Source organism: Canis lupus, chromosome 19, assembly GCF_011100685.1.
Source record: "Canis lupus familiaris isolate Mischka breed German Shepherd chromosome 19, alternate assembly UU_Cfam_GSD_1.0, whole genome shotgun sequence".
Lineage (NCBI taxonomy): Eukaryota > Metazoa > Chordata > Mammalia > Carnivora > Canidae > Canis > Canis lupus.
This window is the reverse complement of record NC_049240.1, coordinates 37356616-37375026: the sequence shown is the minus strand read 5'-3', so window position 1 is coordinate 37375026 and position 18411 is coordinate 37356616. Positions and strand designations below refer to the sequence as shown.

At 40.1% G+C, this 18411-nt stretch overlaps 1 protein-coding gene across 11 annotated transcripts in view; it reads left to right on the top strand.

Moving 5' to 3' along the window:
* Nucleotides 1-18411, top strand: part of NCKAP5 (NCK associated protein 5) — a 973837-nt gene that overhangs the window by 692882 nt on the left and 262544 nt on the right. For all 11 annotated transcript variants that reach the window (XM_038565025.1, XM_038565023.1, XM_038565024.1 and 8 more), the window contains one exon: nt 1156-1305. In XM_038565025.1, the coding sequence (XP_038420953.1) occupies nt 1156-1305 (150 nt within the window). The remainder of the gene's footprint in view (nt 1-1155; nt 1306-18411) is intronic.

The following is an 18411-nucleotide window of genomic DNA, read 5'->3' as shown; positions in this document are numbered from 1 at the left end:
TATTGATCTATATTTATACATATATGCATACAGATTAAGAACTATTTTTACATATTTTATAATTTATTTTTAAAAATAAGTTAAACATTTTTGGAACTTCAAAGCACTTTTGTGAACGCAGTTTGAAAACCTGACTTTTCCCCTCTAAGTAGATTTTATAGGGCCTAGAGATGAAGAAGCCTAGTTTTTGTGCTTCCTATTTGCAAATGATCTTAGTTTAGTGCTAAATAAAAAGAAATCTCTAATCATTGATAATCCAGTTTAGCCCACATGGTTGACAATTAGCTGTATTAAGACGGTGATTTCTGCAGTGTCTGGGTTAGAATTCAATAGTGTGATGGAATGATGTCACCTGGTTCTGTAGTACAAGGGTCTTAATATATGTACAGAATGGATGAGATTTTTTATCATATGATATTCTCTTGACATTTCTTTTTCCCTTGAAAACAAGAGGCAATCATAAGGCTCAAATTAACACTTCTCAACTTCCAAAAGCTGCCAGAGATAAGGTTGAGTGAGGAGCTTCCAACAGGGAGGAAAGACAAGATAACGGCATTTTATGTCTGCCTCAAAGCTATACTACAAATCCTGGAGTGTTAGAAAAGGAACTAAAGGGTCCTTAAGAGCTGTGTCATCAAGCCAAAGGAACTAATTGGTTTCAGCTTAGAATTCTGAAATCACTCTCATTTCAATATTTCATGATATTTTATTTTCCCTTAGAATAATTAAATAGTTGCATGTCCAGTGACTTTAACGATCCTCTTTTGAGGAGCTAAGCTCTTCACAAATCAAGGTATCAAGGTTGATTTGTTTTTTTTCCCAGTTAGCATATAGCTGAATTCCATGGTGCAGATCAAAATGGATTACCCACAGTTTCACCTAAGATTTTGTTGGCTGGGTCAACTTCTCCAACAGGGCAGAGAACTTTTGCATTCAGAGGTATTGACCCAGTGGCTTTGTCCTGCCAGGATTCATTAATTTATCTATTGTGTTTTACTAATATAGCACCACTGAGAATTTCATTAGCAAAATCTTCTCTACCTCAGCCCCCAAAAGAATGCAAAAGCAATAGAGAGGTTCCAAACTTTTTAGCCTTAGACTCTTGCTTGTTTTTCAGTGGAGATTATTGAAAACAATAATTCTTTCTTGCTTCAGGAAAAGCTGTCAGAGGAAGAGAGAAAACACAAGGAAACTTTGGAAGGTCTTCACATGGTGGTGGATGAGGATTCAAGGAGTGAAAGCAGTAGTGCAGATGAGGGGAAAGAAAACACCAAATTCCTGTTGGAAAGACTGAAAGCTCTAGAGGTAAGAAATGAAACAATTTTACATATTTAAAGAAAAATGACAGTGCTCTGCTTCTTTGATAGACATTGGTTTTAGGGAGTGTAAGTTTTCCTTTCTCAGTTCACCTAGACAAATAGGATTCTAGTATCTCCCATTATGATTCATTTGTCATTGGTGAGCAAAAAGTTAAAATTTGTAGCATTGAGAGTCTTGACCTAGTGATTCTGATTGCAATGTCTTAACAAGTGTACCTAGGACAATAATTCATTTTAAATTCAGTTTGGCCCTCAAAATGGATCAGTACTCCTAAAATTACATGCTTTATGAGGGAAGTGCTCTGTGGTATTTCACTTTGTTTTTCCAGTACCTGATATAATGAATAATTGAATGAAGAATAATTGTAAAACCAATACTCTATAAAGATGACTGCAAAAAAATCAAACTCTTAAGTATTCAAAGCATTTCCAAAAAAAAAAAAAAAACAAAAACAAAAACAAAAACAAACCTGTGCAGAAGTTCAACATGTAAAACATAAAACAAGTAGAGGTGAAGCTGAGCTAAGGGTACTTTAAGGAGGAGCCACCACAGTCTCCAGAATAATCTGGAACCACTGGTCTTTTACTTAGTGGCCTTTGACATCACTGCACATGCTAATTCCTGAATTTTTTATTTTATTTTTTTAAGTTTAAAAAAATATTTTATTTAAATTAATTAACATATAATGTATTTTTGGTTTCAAAGGTAGAGTTCAATGATTCATCAGTCTTATATAACACCCAGTGTTTATTCCATATCGTGCCCTCCTTAATGCCCATCACTCAGTTACCCCATCCCCCGACCCCTTCTCCCTTCCAGAAACCCTCAGTTTGTATCCTGTGATTCAGAGTCTCTTATGGTTTATCTCCCTCTCTGATTTTCTCTTGTTTTATTTTTTCCTATCTTCTCCTATGATCCTGTTTTGTTTCTTAAATCCCACAGATGAGTGAGATCATGTAATTGTCTTTCTCCGATTGACTTATTTCACTTAGCAGGGTATCCTCTAGTTCCACCTACATGGTCGCAAATGGCAAGATTTCATTTTTTGATGGCTGAGTAGTATTCCAGTTCATAGCAGTCCTCAAAGAAAATTCCAGTTTTTAGATCTTGATTGACATCTCACATGCTGAAAGACTCAGTGAAGATGACTTTTTTAAAAGTTGGCTTAACATCTAGAATAGGGACATAGTTACTTTTAAGCCAGACTACAGTGAGTCCATCTCATCTCAACTAAGTGTAAGGGACTTTCAGCTAACATCTAAAAATAAAATTCAACAATAGAGTCAACAGAGACCTGAAAACTTAATGTGTAAAAACAAGACCCAGAGAAGTCTTGTTTTCTGTGCTTGATTACTGCAGTTCTGCCTCCAATCCACCATGCTGTCTATAGTGAGCATGCCCTTTTTATACTCATTTCCTCAGCAAAGGGAAAGCAAAGAAGTTAAGACTATGGATTTTGGAACCAGACTCCCAAGGTTTTGTTTGAATCCCAAACAAAACAGGCTTCACAAAACAGGCTCTGTGCCTCTATCTACTCAACTGCAAAAATGGACATCATAATAGTAACCTACCTTATAGGGCATTGACGTGCATGAAATGAGTTAATATTAGTACAGTGATGCCTGGCACATGGTCTCCACCATGCCCTTACTCCAAGGCTCTTGACTTCTGTTATATCATTTTTTTTCTATTTACCTGGATTTAGTAATTAATATAAGAACTATGAATGGAAAAACTGAGCTACTACACACTAGAGTGACTCAGGGTGGACAGGTTGAGCAAGTGATACCAAACATGGGGAAAAACAAACAAACAAACAAAAAAACATGGGGCTGAAGAGAAGTTAACTTAAGGAACCTCTGGCAGTGCCCACTGGGGCAAACATCCAGGAATCTTCCCTGTCCCCTCAAAAATTCTCACATTTGTGTCATTTTAAGAAAGTTACTGAGCAAGGTGGAGAAGCCTTCTTAAAGGAGACTGAGGCTGAAATCTGAGAGCTTTGAGAAAGTCATAACTTCATCTAGAGTTTGAATTACCTAGATTTAATTTAGAAATGTTTGGTAGTACAATTTCTTATTTCCCTAGAACCATGTACTTAAATTGTTAGTTTTATTCCTAATTACAGTAACAATTGCTCTTAGTTCATCTAATTGTCACTGAGACAACTTTGTGAAGAACATTTTATTTAATCAAGCTAAGAGGTATTTTAAAAATATTTTTGGCAGCTAATATTTTCTAAACCCTCATGGAGTAAAAGAGAAGCAGTATTATTTTTCCTTTCACAGAGATCTTTATACTTCAGGCAACACCTCTTGTGTCCAGCATTAGTTGCATGCAATAGATGATATATCTAAGTGCCATTAATCCCCACAATTTTAATTCACAGAAATATTTTATTTTCTAAATTAATTTCTTCTGGTCATTGTCATTGCTTGTTTCCTAAAGTTCTTTGTTCAATACTAAGTTAACTTTCTCCTTACCCACAATTCTTACTACTGTTTGAACCTGATCTTTAGTTAGCTGTTTCTTCCAAGTTCTTCAGCTACAGGGCATTTCTCCCTTGCCCCTTTCTGCAACTTCTTTCCCAACCTGACAGAGAATATGGCAGCTCTTTCCCATGTGCTTCTTCTCCCTCCGCTAAGGCCCCATCACTGGTTATGCAGGGCTCTGTGCTCTGTCCCTGAACCCCACTCATGGTCTCATTCCATGCCATTCACAGAGCTCATCAAGGTATTTTGCTAAATAAAACATTTACCTTCCAAAAAGAGCTCCAGGGCCAGTAATCAAAGTAATGATTGATATTCTCTCTCCCCACCTTCCTCTCTCTTTTGTCCTAGCAATTGTTTTCTCTCTGCACGGTACCTTGGTTTCAGTAACTTTCAGTTGTTCAGGAAGGTCAGCCATTACCCTCACCACCCAGTAACTATTTTCCCTGGGCCTAAGTGATAAGATTTGTTTAGGGTCCTGATGTCTGGTGGGGGAACCATTTGCTATATTTTATATATGTGCCATAAGGGCCACATGGTTGATATAGATGCCACATGTACATTTTCTGTAGCTTTTAAGTGCCAGGTGTAGTGTTTCCTATGTTTTCTAAAAATTTTGGTTTTCAAGACATGTGTTTAAGAAACTGCTTACTCAACTTAGTATCAAGCTCACTATTTTCAACAGCACCACCCTTTCAAAGGCCATGTCTATCAAAGGACCACCCCTTTCTCTCATCTCATCCCTGACCACTGAGTCAAGGGAATCTCCTAGACATGACCTCCACAATGCATTGACTTGACCTTATGTCTTCTCTTTTCCCTCATGTCTGCCCTGGGTTTTGGCCTTAAGCACCAGATTTGCTTATGGGCATATTCCTTAAAATATGTGATTTGCTTGTCTCAGGCATCTCTCTGCACATTCCCACTTGCCCTTTCTAATCATTCATTGACCAGCTTCACAGCTGACTAGAAATCAAGCTGGACATGCCCTTTGCTCATTATCAACTCCCACAGCATCTCTGATTCCCAAATTCTAGCTAAGGGGGAGAGCAGGACTGAGACAACCTGGGAGTTCTGAGCCTCCAGGTAAGTGCTGATGCCTTAGCTATAGCCTCAAGGTCAGAGGAACTTGGCTTCTTATATAAAAGATTTATTTTGTGCAGAAAAACATGGCAATTAAATGTGCTAAAGTGATAACAGTGTTTTCTACTTAGTTATACCTTTCCATGAAAGTATGACAATTAAAGTGCTAAGCATAAGCATTTTTGTTAATCAGTAATTCCATTTTAAAATGAAGTAGTTAAAAATAGTAATTCTCTTTTTTTTTTTTTTTTAAATAGTAATTCTCAAAGCTGTCTGCACATCACAATTTTATGTTGAGTTCATAGTCAATAGATAGTTACTGAATACCTTCTATGGGCCAAATGCTAGGAGTAGATCAATTTCATGGTCCAAAACCCCAGTGAACTGCACACTTAAATAATAAATAAGTGAGCAAACAAATAGAAAAATGAATGCCTCTGAATAAGAAAAAACAGGTGATATAGTCATCGGAGATCAGATAGAAACAAGAGAGGTGTTTACCTACAATGGCAGCTGATTACCAGGCTATGTAGGCACAGTATAAATAACACAAAGGAGGGGTACCTGGGGCCCCCCATGTCTGACTCCTTACTCAGAGGGGGAACTCGGTTCTCCCTCTGCCCCTCCCCCCAAGAGCTCCTCTTCCTGGGCTCTCTCTCCCTTTCTCTCTCTCTCTCTCTCTCTCTCTCTCTCTCAAATAAATGAATAAAATATTTTAAAAATATATAAATAAATAACACAAGGAGACAGCTGTATGAAAACCTGAATGAAGCACAAGGAGAAACTACATGTGGGGAAGCCTAGATATATAGTGGAAATGTTGGCAAGTTAAAGGAATAGAAGAAAGAAATTTACCCTGAAACACAAATATAAGGTTAAAAAATGGGAGGAAGAAAATTAAGAGGGGTACACAAGAACCAGACCCTTTAAAGCCTTATAGGCTACGGTCACAGCAAGGACTTTGAATATAATTGTAAATTTAAAGGAAAGCCATTGGAAATTGTTAAGCAGGGAAGTAACACGGTCCAACTTGTGCTTCGGAAAGACAACTCTTGCTGATTGGTGGTATAAAAGCAGGACAACAAGTCCAGGTAGGAAATTGTTTTAGATTCTAGATGGAAGTTGTTAGTAGGCTAGGTCTAAGCTAGTAGGTCTAGAACAGGCACCTAGGACTAATAGGAAATAATAGCATATAATAATACCATTAGACTAGTAGACTAGAGGGGAATAATGATGATGACAGTGGTGGAAGTTCTGACATAGAGCTTAGTATGTTCAAGCACCATTCCAATCTATACATATACATACTATTTTAATCTTTATAATAACTAATGTGAGGGGAGGTGGATATGATTATCTCCATTTTACAGATGAGGAATGTGAGCCCCCAAAAGTTGGATAAGTTACCCAAAGTTATATAGTCAGTAAGTGTGAAAGTCAGAATTTAGACTCCACCATGGTTCGATTATGCTCTGCTGATAAGAAATTTGGTCATGTAATTATGTGTTGAGAAGTAGAACCTATTGGAATTACTGAAGGATTGGATGTGGAACATAAGAGAAAGTGAGAAGTCAAGAGTGACTTTTAGGTTTTTGGCCTTAGCAAATGAGTATGGAGTTATAGCAGATTTCTGAGGAAGGCCAGGCTCAGAGCAGAGGCAACTTGAGGAATGGAATATATAATCATCGTTTGTTTTGTCCATGTGAAGTCAAGATTCCTACTAAACATTCAAGTGATGATGTTTGGTAGGTAGTTGGATTTCCAAGGCCAAGGTCAGGGCTAGAAATATGGATTTGAGAGCCATCAGCATATAGATGGCATTCTACGCTGTGGGACTTAATAAAGCCACATGAGACATAAGTGGAAATGTAGACCTAAAGAGGGCAAAGGACAGACCCTTGCAGTGCTCCTGCATTAGAGGTCTGGCCGATAAAGGAGAGCCATCCAACAAGCCTGTGAAAGAGTCATTAGTGAGGTAGAAAGAAAATCAGAAAGGTGAAGTGTCAGAGAGGTCTAAAGATGAAAGCATTTCAAGGGCAGCCTTGTCAGTACCACCAACAGAATAAGAAAGATAAAGCACAGAATCCATCACTGGCTCTGGCATGAGATTGGGAGAGCTAAAAGCCTGACGACAATAGTTTCTGATTGGAGCAGGAAGGACGGCAAGGAGGTGGAGACAATGTATACAGATGGCTCTTTGGAGGACTTTTCCTGTGAAGTGGAGCTGACATGGAGACAATCATGCCTGAAGGAGAGACATAGTACAAGAAAAGCTCTTAAAAACAGTAGCAAGAAAAAAACAGGGCACTATTTAGGGTACACTGGTGTACCGATGGGAATGATCCAGTGGAAAGGACAAAAGCCATGATGCAGGAGGGAGAAATAGAAATGTTGGAGTGAAATCTACAGGGGGTGAAACTCATGCAGAAACAGAGCTTCTGAAAAGTTCAGATGCCTGGTGGACAACCCAGGAAACTCCAATTCTTGAAGTCTAAAATGGAGAATCGGGATGCCTGGGTGGCTCAGCAGTTAAACGTCTGTCTTTGGCCAGTGCATGATCCTGGAGTCCTGGGATCCAGTCCCACATCAGGCTCCCTCCATGGAGCCTAATTCTCCCTCTGCCTGTGTCTCTGCCTCTCTCTCTGTGTGTCTCTCATGAATAAATAAATAAAATATAAATAGATGATAGATAGATAGATAGATAGATAGATAGATAGATAGATAGATAGATACGAGAATCAACGTGTGTTGTCATAAAGCCCTGTGGGGGGTTCAGATGCACAGCCAGGACTCAGAACCATTGATAGAGTCTTCGAGTGATATTAAAAGCTCTTCAAACACCTTAGTTCCAGTTTAGTACCAAGCACAGTCTTGGATAGAATGTTACCTGAATCTTCAACCTCGGATGCAGAAGGCCCACCCTCATGTGCTCAGTGCCAGGGAGCCTTGGAGCCTGAGGAGAGCTTGTGATCATAGCAGCTTCTTCTACCACCTTGCTTTGTCTCTTTGCTGATGAGAGAAGGTCTAATTTCTTAGCATTCCCAATTGACTTTAAGTTCTTGCCTTCTCCTTCCTCTCACTTGTATCCTCTCCTATCCTAAAATGACATAAAAAGACATTGTAAAAGTTATAAAGACACATGCTGGTGGTAGTTTGAATAGAAATCCTTAACTGTTTCCTTCTCATCTTTGAATTCTATGACAGTCTGCTGACAGGTAACTCCAGACATCCCTGTCTTAAAGCATCTGGTATATATCTTTCTCCTGATTAATTTGTATCCAACTCTAGGTCACCTAGCAACAATCACTAAGCTAGGATTAGAGACAAAAACTCCTCTTTGACAAAGGGGCTTGAGGTTAAAAAAAAAAATCCTATGTCAGTATATAACTTTATGCTAGCAATTTTCTGATTATAAAAGTAGCAGCCACATCATAGGAAGTTAGAAAAATATAAGGCAATAGAGAAATTGTAATTGTACCCTCCAGAAATATCTCCTATTGACATTTTGGCATGTGTATTTCCATTTTGCTTTCTGTTGTACTTAATCAAATTAGGAAATTATGAAATATCACTTTATACAGTTTAGTAGCTTGCTCCTTCGTGTAATATATCAATACTGTTTTTCCATCTTACTCAGTTCTTAAAATATTATTTAACAGCTTTGCAGAAATTTATCAAATGAATGTGGAGTACCATTTATTTAATCTCTTTCTGTTGGATCCTTAGGTTGTTGACACATTTTCGTTATTATAATGTTGTGATGAGAATCTTGGTACATAAGCCTTTTATATATATATTTTTAATAGAATATTAAAACTGACCATTTTTTAAAAGTTATGCAAGTAGACAGATTTCTTCATATCTAATTAAGAATAAGTGACTCTCTCTCCAGAAGGGACTCTGATGGGGACAGCACATGTAGGGAAAAGCACCCAACCCATCCTTTAAGGCACCATCCTTGTTGCTCAATAAAATGAGGATAAAATGAGAGGAGGGTCCACAGGCTGCTGAAATAGTTTCAGAGACCTGAATCTTTAGGAAGAGTTTAAAATGCAGGCAGTCCTGTTGTTCTTTTAATTGCAAGTTACAGAGGCTCTATTTAGGTTGATGTAAGCAGAAGCAAGTTCATGGAACTAGAGATGGAGGTGTAACTATGGATGGAGGCACAAGTGAATACAGAGGTTCAGACATGTAAGGGAGCTGTTGCCATCTCTCAGCTCTGCTCTCCTCTAAGTGGTTTTCATTCTTACGCAGGCTCTCTTTACGCATTGGGAAAAATGGCAGCCAGAAGCTTCCAGGTTAGTGTCCCATTAAATCAGCAACACCAGTGAAAGGACTGTTTCTCTTTCTAGGAGGTCTGTGAGAACTCCTAGACTCTGGAGAGGGATGTCATTGGCATGTGTTCACATCCTGGCTATTGGAGGGTGGAGCATCTCAACTGGCCATCCCATGAATTCTGTGCTTTGGCAAAGTTCTAGTGTTTGGATTATTTAAATGTCAGAAATGCTTTCATATCACTCAAGAAGGTAGGTTGTTACTTAGATACAGTCTTACCCTTTTCTTGTATGGTATCTTCTTTCTTCTTCTAACTTCTCCTTCTTCTCCTCCTTCATCTCCTCCTCCTACCTTCCTGCTCCTTCTTCCCCTTCCTTCTTGCTTCTTTTTTCTCTTTCTCACTCTTTCCTCTCTCCCTTCTTTGGCATCTCTAGGCCTGGGCTGCTACTGGATTCTGGACTTAGAAAAGATCCATGGAACATTTTCTCTGTCCTAGAGACATATTGTTGGAAGGCAGACAAAAATATACTAGTTGAAAAAATGAAAATAATGCATATGACAATTTCAAGGAATGTTAAAAATTGTGTACAAGAGTCCATGAAGCACTGAGGTAGAAGTGCCTGACCAGATTCTTTTCAGAGAAGGCATAGAGATAAGGTGCCATTTGAACCAAGCCTTTGAGGCTTCATGCAGATTTTTTAGACAAAAGTTAAGAGGAGAGACAGAGGGAATTGCCTGGGTAAAAGCACAAAAGCCTGAATAAGTCTCAAGGAGCCACCAGCAAGTTGGCCTGCCTGAAGCCTGGGGGACTTATGGCCAGAAATTAGACTCAAAGCCTTGGCCTGTCCTATGAATGCAAGTGCATGGAGCTACCTATCTACCCAACACATATATATTAAAGCTAATATTGTTTCTTCTACTTCTTTTTTTTTTTTTTTAATTTACAGAGCTACAAACAGATGTTTGTAGCTAACAGCCCCTCGAGTTCTCAAGGTACCCTGGAGCCGCAGCTTCTCTTGGTGTTTCAGCCGATCTTCACAGCATAAAATAACATAGCCAAATAAACACACCAAGGGGCAGTGCAAACAGTTCTGAGCCATGAGGAGAATATTTATGACCTGAAAACTTAGGCCCCCACTGCCTTCAGAGCGTAGAAATACGTGCATGCCATAAATTGAAGTTGTACCAATCACCAAAAGCCTTTGATCAGCGCTCCTTGTCTTTCAGCCTCTTTACTATTGATGTGAAAGAACTGAACCTGCCTGCAATTTACTCTCCCCGGTAATAGGCAGCTGAGGATCCCTCTTACCCTGGGTTTTGTTAGCATCTACAGCGCTGTTTTACAGCAGCCCTTTTGGCCTTTTAGCTCCTGGAAGCTTGTTCAATCAAGACATAACCTTTTATCGGTTATGACCAACTGCTGAGGGGAAAGAAAGCGTCCTCAGTGGGAGGTCGTGAGCTCAAGTATTAGGGCACCTGTCACTGCAGAGCATCATGGGGCCAGATTTGGGTGATAGCTTGTTGGAAACACCTCAGATGGCAGCAAAAAGCCAATATGTCAGGAATTAATCTGCATAAATGTATTACTTTGCCCTACTCAGATTTGTGTGGGAGCTTGTAAGGAAACCCCAGATCTTAGAAAAGGCCAATGCATCAAGGACTAATCTCCATAAATATTCTAAGAGCCATCAAAGAAGAAAAATGAACCATAGAGCCAACATTAATTGTGCCCACAGATAATTAGAACAAAGTGTTGTTAATTGTGTGTTGGTTTAATGTTATGTAGCTGTGGCCTTGTTTTTTTTCACAGGGAGTATAAATTTTGATGTCAGAAACTGAAAGCTGGCTGGCTTGATTAATCAAAAGGCCTCAGTTTGCTTACTTACAGCCAATTAGCATTTTAATCCTTACTCTACAAAGTATGATCAAGCTTAGTATGTCATGAGTATAATTGGGAAACAAAACCCCAAATCTTGGTTCTTTTTCCACAGTGGGTGTCTGAGCTGTCCTAGATGTGATGCTTCTAGGTAACATACCTGAGTGTCATGAATGAAAATTAGAAGCTGTGATTCAAAAAGCAGTATGATTGATGAGCAGGCTCAGTTTCAGAACCACAGCATTCTATAAACTCTGATGGTTTACCAGGAGAGAATGTTACATAGCCTTGGGGGAAAAAAGTAGCTCCAGGATGGGGTCCACAAAAGTGCCCTTGTTATGTGGATAGGTATTACCTTTAGCAGCTGAGTCAGGAATATGTTCACTCTAACACTATGAAGTGTTGTAAGGAATCCACTTAGTCTGATTTCTCATGGCTGCCTTCTGAGGGTGATCTGATTCATTAGCATTCAAATCAACCCCAACCCCAGAGCCTTGCTACTTTGGAAGTGAGAAATATACAGTTTTATTTTTTACCAAAGCAGTGTGACCAAGTGCTACAATGAATTGGGGATTTTCAGATTTGAACGTGGGAGGAGCGATTATAAATGCAAGCTTCCATGGGTGCAAGGGTCTCTACAGTATTAGTTTGGATAATCACTCCAGTTTCTGAATTATCTAAAACACGCCTTTGCTTTTATTTGTTAATGTAACTTTGAAAATGTAAACATCCTCCACATGCTCAGTAGCATTTCTGGTTTCCTAATTGGAGCTCATTAGTTATAGCACATGGAGAGTAAGTGCAACCACTCTTTTAGACTGCAGTGTTCATAAGTATTCACCTAATACAGTGGAGTGGGACTCCTCTAGAAAGCAAGTTTCTGCTGTGCTTTTAAAGAAGGTGTGGGTTTGAAGAACGTGCCTACTGTTTGGTGAGGACAGTGTCTCAACATAGCAAAGGAAAAAAGAAGAAATACTTTTAAAATTGCAAGGGGGACACCTGGGTGACTCAGTTGGTTAAGCATCTGACTCCTGGATTTGGCTCAGGTCATGTGCTTAGGGTGGTGAGACTGAGTCCCGTATCATTCTCCCCACTGGGCTTGGAACCTACTTAAGATTCTCTCTCTCTCTCTCTCCCTCTGCCCCTTCCCTAGCTTTCTCTCTCTCTCTCTCTCTCTCAAATAAATAAAATCTTTAAAATATCAAGGAACATGATCAGTCTGGAAATTTTGGATCTTCTTTCTCAGGACAGAGGCTTTTCCTTCACTGTGTCTCATTTGAGGTCACAGCCACGGGAGCTTTCATAGAAACATGAAAAACACCCTTTCTTGTGGCATCATTATATTTTGCTTTCTGTGTGCCTAGGGTTAAAGTCAAATTGGTTTTTGTAATCTCATAAAATACCAAGATGATCATGAATTCGTTTAGAGGGGACTGCTAGGAAGCAGTCGGGGGGGGGGTGGGGAAGTAACTCCCCTGACTGAGGGGAAGTAACTCTGTAGGTAATTCCAGCTTACAAGGAAAGGCAACTATGGGCAAAAGGCATATGAAGTACAGATGTTTCTAAATCTATAATGATAAAATAGGTTCCTCAGAAATCCAAATAACCAAAAAAATCTGCCTGCAGTCTAATTTTATGACAGAGAGACAAATAAGAAGACATATTGTTTCCCCCAAATGCAGTGTCTGAGTATTTTTTGAGTTGAATGTAAATTTTTGAGTGCAGACCCCATTTGTGGCCTTGCCCAATTCTCAGTGCCCCAAAACTGATCCCAAGGGCCTTGTCACAAAAATGTAAAGGTTTCATGGATCATCAGAAAGAATCTAAATTATACTTGTCATTAAGTAATTATAAGTTTTATTAAATATATGCTGACTATAATAATGATAATGTAACAATTATATAGCATTGCAATTTCTTGTTGCCAGCCAGATGTAAATTTGGTAAATTCATCAGTAATACATTTTTGAGGAAAAATGTTTTTTAAAATACTTACTTGATAGTCTTATATGAATCTTAGACCTGCAATTCCAAAAAAGGAATTAAAAAATATTTTTAGTAAGGTACATACTAGAAGTAACTGTATAGTGAACAGATTAAAGTTTGGTCTTTTTTAAAAAATATTTTATTTGTTTGTTTGTTTGTTTGTTTATTTATTTATTTATTTATTTATTTATTTATTTATGAGAGAGAGAGAGAGGTAGGCAGAGGAAGAAGCAGGCTCCACGCAGGGAGCCCGATGTGGGACTCTATCCTGGGACTGCAGGGTCTCGCCCTGAGCCAAAGGCAGACGCTCAACCACTGAGCCACCCAGGGATCCCAAAGTCTGGTCTTTTTTAAAAAATTAATTTTTTATCATATATCCACCTGTTACAAAATGCCAGTTTTCAAAGAGCTCGAAAAGAATTCTTTGTTCTTCTTTCTGTCCTGTCACTCTTCTATCTTCCTTCACTTACTCTCAGACAGACATATAGACAGACACCACAGACACACACACACACACCTCAGATGCATATGTATTGCACACAACTACAATGCCCCATCAGACTGCAGGGGTATCTGAGAGTGGACCTTACCTTAGTGGGTCATGTGACTTATGAACCATGTGCCTGTTTCCAAACATATAGACTTTTTTTTCCCGCTACTAATCCTCATATTTACTCAACAGCTTTTTCACTTCTCATCACTGGGGTCTCTATCCTTCTCCCCCACCACATTTTTTTTTTTTTTTTTTTGCTGATTTATCTGGATCCTCATTGCTTCTGAGTTGGGATACCAAACATTCACTGTGGCATAGTCCTTTTCCTTTGTGTTTGCCTCTCCTTCCACATAATGAGTTGGTCAGAATGAATCCGCTCATCACCTTATATTAATCTGATATTTTAGACTCTAAATGTGATTAATTTGTGCTCAGGATTACTTTCCACTTGCCAAAATGGAGCTGCAAGGAGGAGGGAGGGGGCAGCAGAATGTTGTACCCAAGTCTGTAGTCATTTCTAGAACGAGGGCTTTGGGTTCCAGCTGGCCAAGATTTGCCTCTGTGCTGATGTCTTTCATCTTGGACTTGGCACGGAGGGCCTGGAGGATGGGTCTCTTTTCACTCACCCTCTCCTTTGAGGGTGTCCAAATAGCTTGTCACCATTTGTCACTCCACCTCCTAGATTCCCATTCGGTCCCCAAACCTTCACTCTGAATGGCCAATTTATGTTTTCTCCAACTGCTTGTCAGTGAGGCTGTCAGCTGCTGCTGTTTTCTCTGTTCTCCCCCCCCAATGCCCCTCTGCTGCTGGAGGCTGTGCTTCAGGGAGTCCTTAAAGCAATTCTCTGCTCTCTCAGCAGGCAGCAGCCCCTTTTAACTTCTCTCCACAGCTATTTGGGTACCTGCTGCCAGCTGCTCTCCGCACATAACCAGCTGAGATGAATCACATTGCAATGAGCCACAAACCTGCATATAGCCAAACTTGTCCCCCATACCAGCCATTCATAAAGAAGCCCACTTTCCTTTGGAAGGCTCATTTGCATCACTGCATCAGGAAAAGTACAGAGAAAAGGTTCAAAGGAAGTAGTAAATGAAGTAGGATCTGTTTTGGTGATAAAAGCAATAAAGCCATCACTGCGGTCTACCATTATCTTAGTCAGCCAGCAGTCACCTGTCCCATTCCCCTGCCTTCCCTGTATCCCTTGGGCATTCATTCTGGAGGCACATATAAGATGCCAAGGAAGTAGGGGAAAGCTTCAAAGACCCCCATGCATCTCAGGTCAGGGCGATTTCAGTTTCGGTAGCAAGTTGGTATATCTCAGCCCTGGAGCTAATTTCATAGCAGAAAGTTTTACATTAATCCTTCCTAAGGAGTAATAAGCAGTTCTCACAGAGCAACCTAGAGCAGGTGACAGCCGCAACTGGTGATGGAGTGCAGTATATTTATCCTCCAAAATGTGGTTTTGTGAATTCACATTTCCTTCACCTGGGACTTAAGTTCCAAAAGAACACAAGTGTCCTGTCAGCACTCCCTAGCATGTGGGATCCTAGAGGCTATAGACAGAGTTATAATTTCAGCCTGAGTCCCTGTTGAATAGCACCCATGGGCTTGAATTGTGGTGTTTGCCTAAATCTCCAGGACCGTGGGCTCAATACCGGAATACAGAGGCATTGAGCCAGAGAGGGACCCTGCTGAAGTGATGGTCAGACAATAGTCATGGAATTAGTCTGTTTTCCATTCATGGGCTGTGGGGAATTGTGCTTTATCTACTGAAGGAGTCATTTTATTTTGAAATTACACATAATTATTAACACCGATAAACCAAGAAATGACAAATCCCAGGGTAGACTCACCTATTTTGCATCATTTCTAGTTTTTGTTTATTCTACTATCAGTACATACACTAGCATATCTTATTTTTAAATCAGCACTTCTGTGCAAACCATTTAATGACTTTTAGGCAGAGTTAACTAATCCATAGGTCTCTTTTTATTTTTTTTTTATTTTTTTAAGATTTATTTGTTTATTCATGAGAGAGAGAGAGAGAGAGAGAGAGGCGAAGAGACACAGGCAGAGGGAGAAGCAGGCTCCATGCAGGGAGCCCGACGAGGGACTCCATCCTGGGTCTCCAGGATCAGGCTCTGGCCTGAAGGCGGCGCTAAACCACTGAGCCACCCAGGCTGCCCTCTTTTTTATTTTAACACCCAAGCTAAGAGGTTTAAAAAAAAAATCCTAATGTTAACAAGAAAATGTGTAATTCGGGATCCCTGGGTGGCGCAGCGGTTTGGCGCCTGCCTTTGGCCCAGGGCGCGATCCTGGAGAGACCCGGGATCGAATCCCACATCGGGCTCCCGGTGCATGGAGCCTGCTTCTCCCTCTGCCTGTCTCTGCGCCTCCTCTCTCTCTCTCTCTGTGACTATCATAAATAAATAAAATTTAAAAAAAAAAAAAAAAAAAAAAAAAAAAAAAAAAAGAAAATGTGTAATTCTTCTAGTTTTCCCATTTAATTTCTGTGTCTCAGCATAGTTGAATTTAAGGATTGCCCCCTATATTTGAATCCACATGAAACATATGACAAACAAGTAACCTTTTAAACCAACTCTGACCCTCTGGATCAGACATGCCCTCGGGAGAATGGAGTCTTTATTGTATGTGTAGGAAACGCTTGTTCATTGACTTCATCCACTTTGCTCAATGCCTTATCACTTTCACTTTTCAAAAACAAATCCTAATTTGGCCTCATATATGAACTTCTGAAGGTGATAAAACATTTATGAAGTGAAGCTACTAGCTCACTTTTTCAAGTTTTTACTTATCTTTTGGCTCTCAACACAGAAATTAGAGATGGTTTGGGGAGGTGGGAGGCGGTGAGTTTTTAGCACCCACTGAAAGATAGATGGCATTTGAGGGCAGCTGTTTCCCGTAGGGTCATTATAAATTCCAAAGACCAGCAAAATATCATCATTACTCATTACCACTGAATTAAATCCGGGTGTTCACTCTGAAGACAGTTCTGGATATGGTATCAGTTGCCTCTTTTCCTCTGGATGTCCTAAAAGGTCACCTACCTTGGCTCTGCCAGAGGACAGCCTATTTCTTAAAGAATATCTGGCTGAGTACCTCACCTCCAACTACTTTTACAGAAGTAGACTTAGAAATTGATTATGGAGCAGGCTGAGAGGTGATCTCATGGCCAGCCTCCCTTGCCTTCCCCTCCAACTGACAGCATGTGTTACTCTCTATATCACTCATTTACTCTAGTTTTAGCTCCTTAACCTTACTCCAAGAGTCTAATACTAAAATGCAAATATCTTGGGATAACTGTCACATGAGTCTGAATTTTCTGACAACACCAAGTGGAACTTGCCTTTACCTATTAGCCAAAGAAGTAAATAGAGCCAAATATCCTCTTTGGTTCTGGACTTGTCTGGACTTTGAAATTTCCCTGATGTTGAGGCAACATAGTAGAAAAAAGTCAGAGTCTGAAGACTTCAGCCCTGGGTTCAATTCCTGCTCCCATCATTAACTTTGGGGAAGTTTATCAACACTGTAAGTGACAGTTACTTTGTTTATAAGTTGGGGTAAAAATACAATATAAATGGATTAAATGAAAAAGTATTTTCAAATGCAAGCATAAGGCATGGCACTATAAGAGGCAAAAGAGGCGCTGCTTTTTTTTTTTTTTTTCCTTTTAAAACTGAATAGCAGAATCTTAAGGGTTATTCCTTTAGGTAAAATGGGCAGTTTTTTCACCCAACTTGTAGGAAAAGTGACCTTTTAAGTATATTAATTCTGGGTTCTCTGCTCTTCTAATAGCTAGTCAGGCATCCAGATGATGAGATAGTATTTTCATCAGTCCCCAAGTGCTTACAGATCCTCTTTTCTGCTCCTTAGGCAATTTTATTGCTACCACTGATTGCCACATCCTCTCTGTCACTTGTTCAGACCTCCTGTCTTCTTTGTAAGTGAAGGAGTTCGAGAAACCCCTGACAGTGTCTGATCACCATCCCCTCCCCCTCCTTCCCCTGCCTCCACAATGCGATAAATCATATGCCAGTATTTCATGCTGTAGGTGGGACTGGGCAAGACCTGTCACCCCCTTTCCCAGGGCCCTAATTTCCTTAGGGATGTAGGTGTAGGGAGGGCATCATCCACAATTCCCTGTTCTTGGTCTCTGAGAGCCGATAGCACAGCCTCTCCCTACCAAATGTGCAGGACAGCTGGCCCACTCATGGCCCATCCTACGTACAGATGACCTTGAGGTCTTATTCCTGTTGTGTGACTCACAGCCCAGGTCCTATCCACTGTATTCATACTGCTTATCCCGTGGCTCTGCCTTTGGAATCAGAGCATCCTCACTAATCTTTGAACTCAACCTGGGCAAAGTCTTCCCTCAGTCCCAGTCCTTCATTCATCTTGGTTTGGCTACTTTCCTCAGATACTTAGGCAAATATTCTGTTCCTCTTCTCTGAAGCCCCAACTCCACCCTCAACTATGTCCTCTTTGTCCCGGGAGAGCACTAGCTCCTCAACTGACAGTGGTGCTTAGGAAGAACCCCAGGGCATTTTTACCATGTCCATAAAGTCATTTCCTCTTGTTTATGCAAAAACTTGCTATATGTTTCCTTACAGTAGTGTAGCTAGACATTCTCAAAATATGGCTCCCTTGTTTTGACAAAGCACAAATCCTCAGGTTCTCCTCACTGGCAGAGAACGTAAAGGTTTTGTTTAGCTCCCTGTCTGCCTACGTTGGGGTACCCCCAGTGGCAGAAAAAGTAATATTTTTCAAAGCAGCCCAAAGCTGTGTGCTCTAGGGGCTGAGCACCTGGCTTAACAGAGAGCCGGAATTTGAATCTAGGGTACCATGCTAGCCAGACACACATTCTTGGATCA